This window comes from Pseudochaenichthys georgianus, chromosome 7 (assembly GCF_902827115.2).
Source record: "Pseudochaenichthys georgianus chromosome 7, fPseGeo1.2, whole genome shotgun sequence".
NCBI classification, from domain to species: Eukaryota; Metazoa; Chordata; class Actinopteri; order Perciformes; family Channichthyidae; genus Pseudochaenichthys; species Pseudochaenichthys georgianus.
Window position 1 is genome coordinate 24,627,672 of NC_047509.1, and position 15,653 is coordinate 24,643,324.

The following is a 15,653-nucleotide window of genomic DNA, read 5'->3' on the forward strand; positions in this document are numbered from 1 at the left end:
TTAATCTAATTAGCTCTCACTTGCCACTGTTTTCACCACATTACCAAATACAAGGGCCTCGACTTTGCAATTTAGGCTGATTAAGTAGGTCCAGTGCTGTTAGGCAGGGCTCAAAGGGAGGAGCTCCTTAGAGCTGTCAGTCATTTCCCAGAGTCAAGAAAATCAGGCTGCTTAGTTCAGCAATGGCTTTGGGCTTGAGTTTAAATCAAGATATCTGCCATAGGAATAGTGGTAGAAATCAAATCCACATTGCCTGCTCACTAGTGCGAGCCCACATGTTTGAAAACACTAATGAAATACTCCACATCATAAAACCCTTGTATATTTGTACTGGCACCAGAACTGGAAACAAATTCCATAATGGGCTCTTTATGGATCAGGTCTATACGATTCCCACTGATGTCCTTTCATGTCTTTTAGATTACAATCATGAATCTGCACTTCCGGTTCATTATTGTTTGGTCCGGGCTGTATTTTATTTGATGAGTGCTGCACTCTGGACAAGGGCCTGGTTTTACTCAGAGATCTGTGCGGCGGCTTTGACATGCCGTCCTGCTCATTGCTTACAGATGGGCTGTCTGACATGGAGCTGTAATCGCTTCCAGATGAGTCGGGCATGGTATATATATTCTAAGATGTATTTTAATCCATCAAGCCTTCATGGTGAACTAGATGATGGGAATACACAAAGTTAAAGGGATTGTAAAACAATTGACAGGTAGTGCAAATGTGAAATGTAACTTTTAGTTTATCTTGACTTTCACACATTCAAACAATTTAAAAAAGGATCTTGTATCTGGATCTCCATCCATGACGTGTACAGGCAAGTTTAAAGAAAGTCGAATCATTCGGATCTCAACCAGCTTTGTTTACGTTCTCATCTTGCCTGCCAACATTTTGTAAGGCCATAATCTTGACAGCATTACACACAGGGGCACTTTGAAATGTGATGTGAAACCTATATCTAAATAACAACGAAATGCATCACATAAAATCCAAAATGTAAGCCCATATGATCCCATACCCTAATTATGGAAACTTAACAAAGACTTGCTTACTCTATTTCAAAACCCACTGCAGCATGTATTCTCTGCTGCTCTCAAATCATCAGATTATAGTCAGGTTGAGAGTTGTTTAATGCATTTCAAATATGATGTTGGAAAAACTTTGGATAGTTTTCGTCATTGATCATACATTTTTGTTATCCCTGCATCCAGAAAATGCAACTAACAAATGGGGGGGTTATTCAGTCGACAAACATGCTTTTACATTTTTAAACCTGCTGACTTTGTAGCCACTCATAAAAGGCATGTGCCACAGTAACTCTGTGCTCGGATGTTTTTGTTGCACTACACAACCTGCAAGTTAGAGCCGGTGGTAAAAATTGCAGGAAAATTATATATGGCATCTTGAAATTACATTATTCTCACTGCTGCTTCTCTAACCATTGCCATTTATCTATTTATAAACTCACAAAGGCTTAGAGTCTGTAACAGCTGCACTAAGCCGTGCTTCTCTCCAGTATTCTGGTGCGGAGAGGTCCATGTTCGCGCTGTCGAAGAGATGTATTCCACTGCATTACATAAACATTTTTTTAGGAATACAAAAATCACTCAGAGGGAATGTTGGACTTTGACATTTTTAATCAGGTGCATCAAAACAGTGCTCAAAACCTAACTTTGATGTTTTTAACAGAAAATGCGGTCTGTAAAAGCCTCTTACGCTGTGTCCGAATCTCTAATTCACTCATTGTTCACTACCTGTATTTTTAAACACTCATCTGTATACCTCGGCAGTGAGATGTCAATTGAGATATGTTATTAATCACGATCTTGGTTCATCACTGACAGGTGTGTCTGATGACTGTAATTTTCGCATCATTGCATTGTGGGATTCTTTGCAGCAAGTAACATTACATAGAAACATTTGTTTGTTTATTGTGGGGATAGCATTATAAAGACCATTCATTTAGATATAGCCTTTAATAGAAAATATGTCCTTTCTGACAAAGCCATATACTTTAATCAAAGCCAAATAACTATTTGTATTCAAAATATACTGCATAGTAGGCTTCTGTCATGCCTCTTTAAATGAAGACTTTAAAAAGTTCAACATTTAAGGAGTTCAATACCGAGAAAAAACTCATTATTTGAAAAGTCCCCTAGTTAAAACTACTTTTACTAGCTTCTTTCCAAGTCACTCCTTGATCAAAGATGACTTCAATACCAATCTTTGATTGATGTTCTTGAACTGCAGTTTTAAAGAGCCACTTCTGTATCACAGTCGGTGCTGAGTAGTACTTGTTCTTGTACTTGCTCATTCCTCAGGCCAGTGCACATTGAGACATTATTCTGCAAAAACTAGCATGTAAAAATGGGTGTGTCTTGTATTCTCTGTTGATGTTTGCACACTTACTCCGTACCACAGAGTATACAACACACTGAGAGCAACTGTGTGTTTGAATATTCCCATTTTATAGTTGTTTGGCTTGATATCCACAGAAGTGTTATAGACTTTGGAAGTGGATGGCATTCAGATTTGATTCAGTGTCGCGCTCTGCATCGTGTGTTGGTGTAATGACCATCACTGTAAAGAGAGAGTGTATCTGTGCATCACCTCTGAGTAGTTCCTGTTTGTTTTTATGGCCTTTTGAAATCAATACACCATGCACCACTTTCCACTTTGCTGCTCAGAGTACATGATGGTGATGATGATGATGATGGTTATGATGATGATGATGATACATATATTCAAGAGGCGGTGATTGGACAAACAATTGTATACTCTCCCATACTATTACCTGATTTTATTGTCTAATTTTCATGTCTCTTAAACTCTTGTCGGTTTCTGCGTTTGCGCCCGTCCTTCTTTTTGTTATCAACCCTCTTTTCTCTACATCACTTCACCTCCCCTCCTCCTTTTATCTGCTCTCTCTACATCAACTCTGTCTCTCTTTCCCTTTGAATCCCACACCCTCCATTTCTCCCTCTCTCTCTGTTTCTCTCTCTCTCCTGTTTTGATAGTGACGCAGTTATCAGGCTGTCAATTCTAATCTTGTCTTGCCAGTGCAGTGCTGTCCATTCAGAATTACAGCTACCCCCTCCTCCCTATCTGTCTCCCCACATCCGCCGCCACCCCTCAGACAACAGAAATGCTGATGGGATGGGCAAGCTTAAGGCTAACACTATAGTTTAGTCTTTTGCTAGAAACCTGTGTACAAAATACTTTTAGAATGTGCTGCTCTGTACAGGACAGGGTGCTCTTACAACACCTCTGTGCTTTTTTTTGGTTGTCACATTGTGGTCTTTATAATATAGCTGAAGTGAATTTGTTCTTCAGCCTCAGTATCAATCAGGCATTGTCTCCTCTGTTGGAGAAGAGCTAAAAAATCGAATTGCGTAAATAATACTGTATAAAGCACCACATATTATGCTTAGATTCCCAATATTGTTTTATTTTAATTGGTCAAATTAAAATGTTCCTGATTATAGATGTAAAATTGTATTTAGGCAAAATTATTGCACGGACTGTGTATGTTTGGACAGAATTAAACATTTGAGAAATGTGGATTATATTATTGTTTTGCACATAAAGTAATGTTGTTCTTTATCTGAAAAGACACTATATCATCATCATTTCCCGATGAGAAGTATAGGTTTGATAATGCATTCTTATCGGCATGATATCACCCAAGATATGCTACGGTTAAATTAGAGCAAGATAGATGAAGAAGAAGAGATTGACCTGAAGCAGAACTCTGCACATGTTCACTGCAGTTTATGTTACTGAAATGAAATACTGAATTCTAATTAGAAAAGTGCTGCTCCTGAGTGCCTTGGAAGATGAAGGGATATATCTGCATGTCTGACACAAACGTGTGATATAATGAAAATAGAGACAAACTTGCAGGAGAGACTCCTTCTGATTAATCAGGACACCTTAATGGAGGGATAGGTGAGGAGAAAATACTTATAACCAATATAGCTTAAATATGTAAACCAGGCTGGGTTTTGCAGGATATTCATACATTTTCCAATAATATTGATCTCTGCCCAAAGGTATTATGTAAAATGACTCCATGTCACATCTGGGTACCTCAAGCAAAACAAGATGTATACAGAAGATAAATGTCCAATAGTCTCAAATATGCATGTTAAATGTCAAGATCCAGTGTCAGCACATCAGAATCAAAGGGTTACTTTACAGACTGATTTTGCTTCAGCAGTCACACTGGGAGAAATCCATCGTGGAAGAAGACCAGATACCAATCTCTCCTGTGACAGTGTCAGAAAATAGACCAGAATGCAGTGCAGCCACAAGATGTTGCGTTATGAATAAGGGATGTGACTCTTCTCAACTGACAACAACAGCTGTCATAATCATTATTGTTCTCTGTACCATCCTACAGAACACAATGAGAATAAGCTTGATGCTGTATAGTGGATATGTGGTGGGTATTTGTTTATCAATCATCAGTCATTTGTAAAGCCAACAACTAAAACCACTGTGGTAAATAATATGAATAATAGATTATTTTTAATTGGCCTTTTTTGCATTGAGGCTGCCCCCCGCTCTTGGATTCTTTTGTTCTTCTTCTGGGAATTGAAGGAAACAAATGACAGCCCTTTAGGTTGATGAGATAGGTTAATAAAACAATTGGTTCAGATGAAAAATCCTAAATTGTTAATGTCCCAACACGGTATCTAAGGATGGATTTCTCCTGTAACACTGTTATACTGCAGTGAATGGATATTAGGTTTATTTGACTCCTTTAAGATGTGCTGTATCTGTATTCTTTTCAGCCTTTCAGTTGCTGGCCTCCTATCATTTCACAATATGAACCTCGCACAATAAGGGAGGAAAATAAATAACGAAATGAAATAATATGCCCGTTGTTCATGTAGCTGCGAGCTGTTTTATGCCATTGCTCTTCCCTCTGTCTGAATACATGTGAATTCTCCTGCAGATTATTTGGCCTTCTTTTTTTCTATTTTGTCATTCCATTAGCTCTACCTTCAGTGTATTCTATTTTCACTTCAAAGGCTTGAGTGGAACAGATGTCGTTTCAAATGCCTGTCTTCTGCCTCATTGCCTAAAAGTGAGAGATGATTATTTTTTATGAAACCAGGCGTACTCACAAAAAGATGAATATTACCTGTAAGCTGTGAAATAGACAAGCAATACTTTCGCATCACCCTGAATGAGAACATCTATTCTCTCTCTTGAAAAGCCATTTTGAAGTTTTTCTTCAGTTACCAAATGTGCTCCTGGACCTTGAATTTTGATTAGTTAATTTCATGCTGTATAGAATACATTGTGTTGTTTGGCTGCAATTGCTTTGCTGAAACAATGCGATTTTCAAAGGCAGTCATTTCCTGCTTTCCAATTGACAGTTAAAGGGCTGTTGCTTAATCCCATGATAAGTATGCATTAGATGGATGTGAACGGCTTTAAATGTCCTCAAGTTTCTGTTTGATACTTGCACAGGGACAAATCTTTTTCATGGTTTGTTCTCCCCCCTGCTGAGTTTTAACACTGACACGCAGGATCAGTAGAATATGAAAGGGAACGTTCAAAGCTGTTTAAAATGTCTCAAATGCAACCTGATGAAATAGGACCTTAGGCTGAGAGAAGGGCTTCTTTTGCCCAAAATAGGCATTCACTCTCATATCACTCAAAGCAACATTTGAGTTACTCTCCATAACCCCTCACCCGTAAATAGTGCACATAAACATTCTTCATTTGACATAATACCAATGTATATCATTATATATTCAGTATGTCATTATTTCTTCTATTATATGGATGGGAATTGGATTGTTATTTCCTGCCTTTATAGCAACCCAGAAATCAGGTTAACGGATGTTCCACGGATACTAATGACAACATCAAGCCGTCACTTCTTCCTCACCATCCTCCCTCAGCTTCAACTTTTCTCTCTCTTTCTCCTTATCTTCCTCTCTGTCGCTCCCCACTCCTTTCCTCTCTCTCCTTCTCCCGTGCTTGATGTGTTCTCTCCTCAGCAAAGGAGGCAATTTCCATATAGAATCACAACCAGGATCAGGTGACCTGGATTTGACTCCCCGGCAAAGCCCTGCACGGAAAATGAAATTGTATTCATGTGTATTGGATCGAGTACATCACACAGATGTGAGCAGCTGCCTCCTGAAAGTGTAGCAAAATCGCAGTGTGGAATTGTTGACAAACCAACCGGGTACATTCAAAAAATATATAGATTTAATCCTTTTCTTTAGGGTTTCTTTAAGAGAAAAGACAATGATTGAAAGAAAATCTTAAAATATCCGTGAATCCAGCATCTGATAAAGTGATACCAATGTGAGATTTTAATTAGCCTTGGACTCTTTCTCCCTACCCCATGTTTGGACCGTTTCTCTTCAACTACACCTCCCTTTCCCCCTCCGACACCCCAGAGGCTAACCTGTCTCACTGACGTGCTGTTAGTCTTCATTCAGCCATGTCCGTAAATTGATCTGTTTTCTCTTCTCCGAACAAGCTGCTTTTCGCAGAACTCTGCTGCTCTTCAACGTTAATTGTATGTCCTATTCTGCTATTTCAATGATGCTGAGCGACATGTGCAAAGTGTTTAATGCTGAAGGTTTTTTAAACGTATATTTAACCTTGCAAAAATCGTATCCAATGAATTAATCATGCCTTTAAATATCCTGCATACTGAAAGTCTAATCATGCTTCATTCTGTAGCAGCTGCACCTAAAGAGTACATTTCTGTTTTATGAGCACCAATGTCTTTGTTACTTTGTCTCTCGTCTTACCCTTCCTCTCTTTCCTTCTTTCTAACCATAGATAAACAGTGAGAAGCGGGCCTCAGCAGAAATGATGAAGCCCAAACCCAAACCTCAAAAGAAGAAGAAGAAGAAGGACCCCAACGAGCCACAGAAACCTGTGTCTGCTTACGCGCTCTTCTTCAGAGACACCCAGGCGGCCATCAAGGGCTCAAACCCCAACGCCACTTTCGGGGATGTCTCCAAGATTGTGGCTTCCATGTGGGACAGCCTGGGAGAGGAACAGAAGCAGGTACAAAACATGCAGGTTTTTTTGTATCTGAAACAATAAAGTGGATCAAAATTGATGACAGCCATACGCTATCATTAACTATTACTGACAAGCCAAAGATTCAACTTTCACCTCATGTGACACTTCTTTTTACAAATACACTCAAATGTACACCGCCTCATGCACACATTCTGGTCCAACCAGTAGATGGCATGTGTGCTACAGCAGCCTTTCCTTGGCTTATGTGCTGTGTAATTAGCAGAACATTGCTGTGAGATACAGCTCACCTTAATGAGCTAGTTATTCTCTTTCTAAAGATAATCCATCCGTTTATCCCCACTCCCCTGACTCTCATAAAAATTATTTTCTTGCTAAATTTAATTCAAGCACAGAGAGGAGGGGAAGGTTGTGTATTCTGTGGCATTCTGAGACATTTTACAAGCAACAAATAGTCAATATGGGAGAAATATATAACACACTTTGGGGAGATTTCAGGAGACTACTGATATGTTAGGCAGTGGGTAGATTTACTCACATCAACATGCCAGTGCACACCTGCAAAAGCAAACAATCACATGAACACAAGAAGAAAGTCTCATCAGTGGTCTTGTTTCCGAATGCAAAGAGTTTCCTCTGAGTTTTTCTGAGCAGCTTAGTTTGCGTTAAAAACTAAAAAGGATTTTCCAAAATGATATGGAAATAGTGAAAATCCTTTGTGCCATACCAAATTCCCACAAAGCTCCAGGCCCAGGTATGGTCCACACGTTCTGTTTCCCTTCTGCCTCAATAGCTGATGCCTCCAGACCATGCATCTTCATTGGCCCTCTGACAAGCAGGGATGTGTGAAGTTCTCATTTCCACTCTCTTTATTTATATCTCTCGCCTGCTATTTTGATCCTGCCTAGAATACAGAATTAGTGATCCCCCCTCACCATTGTCATGTCCTTGGATTTAGCTGAAGGGCATCTTGGCTATCCAGGAAGAGTAGTCTATTGTTTTTGTAGCTATGTAATGTCAACTCCAGCTCTGCAGTTCAAATTAAGGAAATTATGACGAGTTACAGGAGGTCATGATCTTTTAAGGTCCAAGAGAAACAAGAGTTTATAGCTTCTCTGGCTATCAGCAATTCTCTTGGGATGAGGAAGGTTTATTTTTAACAAAGGATACTGTGTAAAGACAGTATTCCACTATATTCCGTATATTTAAAGCACCATATTTTCCAAATTGCATCTTACAGAGCTTAGCTTTTCTGGCAGACACACCAAGCACACAAAATAGGCGTGAAACTAAATGTGTTCGTAGCACCAAGTAACAAAAGCTGGCATTATCAATTTAGCAATTACTGTCTTTTATAAGATACTTTCTTTCATACATTTGAGTTTTACCAGTTTTGCCCTCTTTAATTAAGCAAAAGGTATTAAGGTAAAGCTTCCTTTGCCAAAGTAAGGCTTAGCAGAAATAAACAAATGTGTCCAAGTGTAAAGTATTGATCAAATAATCTATTTTGGTATCAGCACTAGGGCTTTTTTGTAATTTCCAGCCCGACAGGAATGCAAACTTTGGTTTACTACTCACAAAACCCACTTTTCTCTCGCTTTTGCTTTGCATAATAGACATAATTTTGCATATAGCCCTTATAGCTAATACCCCCATTTTCAAACACTTGACATCCTACACTGACAATACCTGGAAAAAATACCTGCATGCAAAACTGTAGATCCATATAAGCCCACATTCGTATGCAAACACACTCTAACACAGCATCAGCAGTTAGTGGTATGACAAAAGAGGTTCCTATATCACACTAACAATATGGAAGGCACTTTCGAACAACACTCATATACAGGCAGGAATAGCATCCTAATGTGCCAAATGACAACAGCCATTCTGGAGTATCACTAATGTCAGTATGCTGATAGGAGCGTTATTGTCGTGCTAAAGAGAGAAAGGGAGGAGGGAGGGGAGGAGAGGAGAGGGAGAAAGTTCCAGTTCATTTCTCTAGGTGGATTGGAATGGAAATGATGTGTTGCTACGATAGATGGAGACACATTGAGATGAGGGAGTTTTAGTGCTGTGATGAGGAAATGGAGGTGTTCTGTACCATTGGTTCTGATGGAAAGGGAAACATTAAGGGCATGTGTGTGTGTGGGTGATGTGTTTAAGAAAGTGTTAGATACAAAGTATGTGTGTGTGCTTTGAGAGACATGTGTGTCTGCACATTTATGAGCATGTCAACCTCTCCTCTCACCCGAAGCCCATCATTTTGATTTTTTTTTCTCTCTCTTCACAGGCGTACAAGAGGAAAACCGAGGCGGCTAAGAAAGAGTACCTGAAAGCCTTGGCCGCGTACCGAGCCAGTCTGGTTTCCAAGGTAACGCTTATGACACACAGACCCTGGCTAAAACTGATGATGGATTGGATGGAAAATCCCTGCTAATGGGCTGGGCGGGGCTTCCATGGGATGAGGTGAAGGTGGTGGGGAGGGGGGGGGGGACTTGATGCAAAAGAGCAGGCCGTATTTGGAACAATACCTGATTTCCATAGAGTGCAGATGTTGGGGGTTGGGGATTGTAGTTTGTATGGTGATGTAGTTGGGGGAGGGGTCAGAAGAAGCATATGGCCAACACATCTAGGAAAGATTGAGGGTAGAAAATAAATGTCGCCCTCACAGGCTATTCATAATATCAGGTTGTTTATATGTATCATTAGAAAATTCAAACCCTGAATGGATCTTACACTAACAGACACCTGTGTCATGTGTTAGATCATCGATTTCCTCCATCTCATCATCTACAACAGGAAGTACATCCGAATGAATACAAGCAATCATAGGCTTTTCTGCCGTTTCCTCTGCTGACACCGTCCTGCTAATTTAGATCTATGACATCCCTTTTTCTTCAAGTGAATGATGGCGTCTTGTATGCACCAGCATAGTAGCACTGGGAATATAGAAAGGCAAGGAGGAGGGCTTCGGATTGCATTTTGTAGTGCCGTCTTGTATTAACAACACACAATGTAGTGAGGGGAAGATTCCTTTTGTCATTCCATTTGTTCTGCAGGCAAACAGCCTCATTTCTCTGCCTGTGATCCCGTGTGTGTGTGTGTGTGTGTGTGTGTGTGTGTGTGTGTGTGTGTGTGTGTGTGTGTGTGTGTGTGTGTGTGTGTGTGTGTGTGTGTGTGTGTGTGTGTGTGTGTGTGTGTGTGTGTGTGCGTGCGTGCGTGCGTGCGTGTGTGCGTGTGTGTGTGTATTTGTGTGTGTGTGTGTGTGTGTGTGTGTGTGTGTGTGTGTGTGTGTGTGTGTGTGTGTGTGTGTGTGTGTGTGTGTGTGTGTGTGTGTGTGTGTGTGTGTGTGTATTTGTGTGTGTGTGTATTTGTGTGTCTGTGTGTGTGCTTTTCCCATCTATCTGTCAAGGTGTCTATTGATCATTACCCCAGCCTAGCCCTATTCATACAAATGGGCTCCATTACGTTCTAATCAACACTGATGGCTGGAGATGAGCAATCTGACATCTTATCATAGGGGCCTGTAGAGGGTGGGACGGGTGGAGTAGGGGGGTATGTTGTAGGTGCTGCACCTGCTCAAAGTGGTACTGTCCAAAAACAAGTTAAAGGTCAAGTTTGGGTGATTTTGGTGACGTTTGGGGTTTTCTTTTAAAGCACACCTTGGTGTTATACTCATATTTCTCAAATATAACGATTTGTCATTATAACGTTTGACTGTTGATAATTTTAAAGGAAAAGTTGAACATTGTGAGAAATGACTTTCTTGCAGAGAGTTAGATAGGAATATTTTAACCACTTTCATGTCGGTTTGTTACAAGCTGAAGCCGAAAGACTGTTAGCTTAGCTTAGCAAAAATACAGGAAACGGGGTAACAGCTTGCCGGACTCTGTTGATCTTTTTCTCTAACTGTCAGCAAGAAAGTGAATAAGCAAATTTCCCAGTCCAACAAAAAGTAAGGGCAGAAAGTAATTCCTTGGTTATCCATGCTGCTGTTGTAGCAAATACACTTTAGTTGTCAACTGATATAACTACAGTAAAGTAAGCAGCGAAGCTTCCTTTGAATATGCAGGGCTACATTTGTTTTAATAGCAGCATCCATTACACTAAAAAGAAAAAAGGTATAATGGTGTAATGGATGCCTCTATTAAAAAACTAAAGCATAGATGTTTTGTGATCCAAGCTTGATGAATGATAATGAATGTGATTTACATTTTTATTATTGAAAGGGATCTTAATAACATTCCGTTTTTATCATCCACAGACATACAATGATCCTGAACCAAAAAGTGCCCAGCAAACCAGCCAGTCCTCCCACATGCTGCCGCCGAAGCAGCCCCTGTACAGTGTTCCCCCCCAGCCCACCTCACCCTACCTGGGCCCGCCGGGCTCCTTCCCCCTGTCAGACCTCCAGAGCTACGCAGGGCCCCCCCGCCACACCCTGGCCCAGACCCTCAGCCAGTCCCAGATGCTGCGCCCCAGCATGAGTGCCTCTCCCCCATCTCCCTTCCAGATCAGCCCACCTCTGCACCCCCACGCCCAACTCTCCCTGCATCAGAGCTCCCTGCTCAACCAGCCAATCCGCATGCAGCAGTCGCAGCCAATCATCTCACACCAAATGGGGCTGCATTCCCCTCCTCTTGGCCAACAGGTTGGTGTGGCCATTATCAAAATGAAAAAAATTGAAACATGGATGTGATGAAACACATCTGCTAAAGCGCAGAATGTAACTGATCACCTGAAATGACATGAACTTTTATTATTATTTTATTCCAATTATTATTGCTATTTACCTATAAACATTAACATACGTATCCTTTGTTTCCTGTTGTGTTTTTGATGTCATACTCTAAAGCCTTATTTTTGTATTTATTGTTTGTATCAGTATCAGAAAGAATGAGAAAAAACTCAATTTAATATATTTGTACTGTATAACAAGCCACAGTCATGCATGAAGCAATGAAGAGGGACAAAGGAGTCTTACAAAAATATATTTGTTACATATGTTTTACTTATTTAGTGAGAAACAACCCAAATACTGTATCAACTACCCTTTCTCTCTGAGTCTATAATCTCGATTCCAGCAGGAGGTTGCAAATATAAGATTAAATGGACAGCCTGTTTCATACTCACTAAACTCAAAATCAACTGATACAGACCATTGACAACATTTGGCCTTATACAGTCTCATGCCTCAGCAAACTCTAATGGCTGGCCATCTCAAAGCTGGAAGGATTTAACCATTTTTTCCCCACTCTTCTCCGATCCACAGGGATTCTCCCATATTCAGGCTGATTACCAGAACAGTGTCGGGGGCTCACAGTCTCCAGGGGCCCCTAACCCGGTGCATGGCCAGAACCCTGACTGGGACAGCGAGTACTGCAACCGGGACTGTGGACCCAACCACTGCGGGTGAGCTCATCACAGTGTGTGGTACTTATGAATGATGTAAAATGGACATGATGGTTAAGAAGAAATAACATTAAGGTAGCCATGAAAAGATGGTCTAGAATAAATCAAATGCAGGACATTTGATTATTGAGAATATTAAGTAGTTGTCTGACAGTTACTCAATTTCCAAATGAGCTGCTCTAAACCACTTCACACTCAGACAGTATTAATCATAAACGGTGATTTCTCTGCTAAAGAAAAGCATCCTCTCGAAATTCAAATGAGTAATGCAGCGGTAGAACAATGCTATTTCCGAGCTTGGAAAAAAAGTGTGACATCCAATTAAGTTTCCCTGTGTTTCGCTCAGCACACGTTGCCTTATTGAATCAAGCTATTCAAGCAGGTACAAGATGAATGCTATTTTCTCTCGCACCTGAAACTGGTGTTTCTATTCCGAGAGGCAGCAGTGCTGGAAGTCAGTATCTCCTGTATTTAGAGCTGATTCATCTGTATGTCAAATGGGATCAGGCCTGGGTCAAATCATGTTTGATGCTCTTTGAAGTCGATTGAGTCTTTGCTTAAACCTTTTCCCTCAGTGTCAGATCATAGTAGTTTGTAATTTTGGAGCGTTCTGAATTATTTCCAGTGTGTCAGTTAAGATAACTGTAGAACAGACTCTGTATTTGACATTTTGAGTACGAAGTTAACTGCAAATTCTGACTTTTGTAGTTTTCTTTATACTAATTGATGTCTCCTGTTTGTCGACAGCTTTTATTTTTTTGAGCTTCTTTCTTAGCCCTGTCTTTCTGGAATTAGATTTCATCATCTCACTGGGATTTCCTGGTGAAATATAGGATAAACAGAAATACAACTAGTCGATCATTGTTTTCACTTGTATCCAGACATACATTAATACAGTTTCTTCTCCTCCAGCAGTGGTCGGGACAAGCCTCTCTACCTCACTTGAAGTTGAAAGACCTCCAAATGTCAGACTCCAGGGAGCTTTCCACCATAACAACGTCATCGATGTATCTGCTTCTACACCATTTCCTTTTTCTTTTTTTTTCTTTTTGTGACGGATTTCGAAAATCCCAAAGACTGCTACAGTAACATCACCTATTTGCCAAGCACTTAGATCGGCCAGAAGCTTGGGGCACTTCTCTTGCTTTTTGCTTTTTTTGTTGCTTTTTTACTTATCAGTGAACTTTCCGTTTTTTGCGAGGGCAGTAAGTTAAGCTCATGCCAACATACTGGAAATGAAGACCAAAAAAAAGTCTTCTCATTTTTTTAAGATGCTCTCTTTCTTCTTCACTCCATTACTCTGTGTTTGCCATGGACTGGCCTCAATGGGGAGATGAAATGCTCTAAGCATACTCAAAGCATAGGGGTCTCGGGTAGAAAAGCTAATGCAGGAATATAGAATATAGTCGCCTCAGCAGGGGTGGATGTACTTCAGGACAGACTGAAACACCCGACTGAGTAAAAGCAAAGTGAAATTATAATGAAGATAGTCACTTACACTTAAGACATTTGTAAATCATCCTCGCCCCTATTAAAGGACTCCCTCTTTTCCTTTATTTCTCACAGAGTGATTGTAAATATCACCAAAATGGATCCCTCTTATGTGTGTATTTAGCTGCAGTCCCTTGCTTTCTTTTGTTTTAAACATTATTTGTGTTTGGTTATGTGATTTTCTTGCAGGTGGATTCAGTGAGGGAATACACACACTAAAAGTTGTGTTGAAACTGTGTTCACTGGTCTTGTTTCTCTCCAAACGAGAGAGAAATGCAGAGACTGTAAAACTCTCCATTTCCTTCTTAACTGGTGAAGCTCTGATAGAGAGTGTCACTCTCTTCACATGGCCTCAGGACGTTACAGAACTGTAGGGGTCAAAGGTTGATACCTCTCCTTTTAGCTCCTCCTACTCTCGGTCAATAAGGACCGCCCCCACCTGTAACCCTGTCCACCTACCCGTAGTCCTGACACCACTTGTACAGGTGAATACAAAAAAAGTTGCTTAAATGTGAAATGTTACTAAAGAAAAAAAAAACATAACAGTGGGTTTTAAAGTTTTTGACTAGTTTTATTAGGTGTTTTAGAATTGTGTTGAACTCATCTTTATCATTTTTTGTGAAGAAAAAAAATTCTGAAGATATTTTGTTTTTTCACTGTAGCAGGATTTGCGTTTCGGAGGAACAGTCATGGGAGTAGATATTTTAAGTTTGTGTATAAACCTGCCAAATGTACTTCTTTAATTTGTAAAAAGCCAGTGATGAGAGAACCCATTTTCTTTGTTGAATATCATATGTTTTACAATATGGTCATTCTATTTAATTTGGTTGCAGGTTTCACATCTATTTATGAATGATATGAAGTAACATTTTTTGGCTTATTTTGATCAGGGTGCATTATTATTATTATTATTATTATTATTATTATTATTGATCAAACAACATAGTTATTAGAATAATAAATATTTTTTTCAGAAATGGTTATTGGTGCAGGACCAGTGTACCAGCATTAGATTCATTTTGTGTCACAAATACTTATTTTGTTTTCTTTTGTCTGTAATAAAATGTTTAAAGTGGAGAAATTAATGTGAGTGTCTCTAGTTTTTTTATAATTTGGTTTCTGACTCTGAACACATTCATTAGTTATATGATAAGTAGCACCCAATAGCTGCACTAGGCTGCATATGTCTGACGGTAATAAGGAGAATTATCTTTGAAGTTGTACAAAAGTTAATGTGACCGCTGTCACCTGGAGTTGAGGGCTTCCATACCTTTATTAAACTCTAACCTTTCCACAGTTTACTCTTTACCTTTCTTTTCATAAAAAAAGACATGATCAATAAAGTATATCAAGCAAACATTTTTAGCCCGCTGGTTGTGTTTTCGGGTAAAGGTGTGAGGATGAAACTCAGCGTTGATGCCGCAGTACGGCCTTTCAGAGAACTACATGAGAAGAAAAATAGGACTGCATTTTACTTATGAATTTCACACTTGGATTAAAGGTAGAATAGAAATGGAATCTATCATCCCTCCCCCCCTCTCTTTTGCTCTCCCCCTCCCTCTTCCCTCTCCCATCTCTCTCTCACTCAGCCTCTCTCTCACTTTCTCCTTGATGATGACGCAGTGCCCCCTAGAGTTTATTAGGAAAACCTACCACATCGTTTTTCATTTACAAACCGCAAAGAATCACTCTGTTTCAGCTCAATTACTTACTCGTTT

At 39.9% G+C, this 15,653-nt stretch overlaps 1 protein-coding gene across 4 annotated transcripts in view; it reads left to right on the top strand.

Annotated features, from left to right (window-relative positions):
• LOC117450026 (TOX high mobility group box family member 2-like) overlaps positions 1-15,020 on the top strand; it is a 73,731-nt gene extending 58,711 nt beyond the window's left edge. For 3 of the 4 annotated variants that reach the window (XM_034087994.2, XM_034087997.2, XM_034087996.2), the window contains 5 exons: positions 6,823-7,053; positions 9,323-9,403; positions 11,297-11,683; positions 12,305-12,444; positions 13,357-15,020. In XM_034087994.2, the coding sequence (XP_033943885.1) occupies positions 6,823-7,053; positions 9,323-9,403; positions 11,297-11,683; positions 12,305-12,444; positions 13,357-13,390 (873 nt within the window). In that variant the 3' untranslated portion in view covers positions 13,391-15,020. The remainder of the gene's footprint in view (positions 1-6,822; positions 7,054-9,322; positions 9,404-11,296; positions 11,684-12,304; positions 12,445-13,356) is intronic. The other variant, XM_034087995.2, reaches the window with a different exon arrangement.
• Positions 15,021-15,653: the final 633 nt, after the last annotated feature.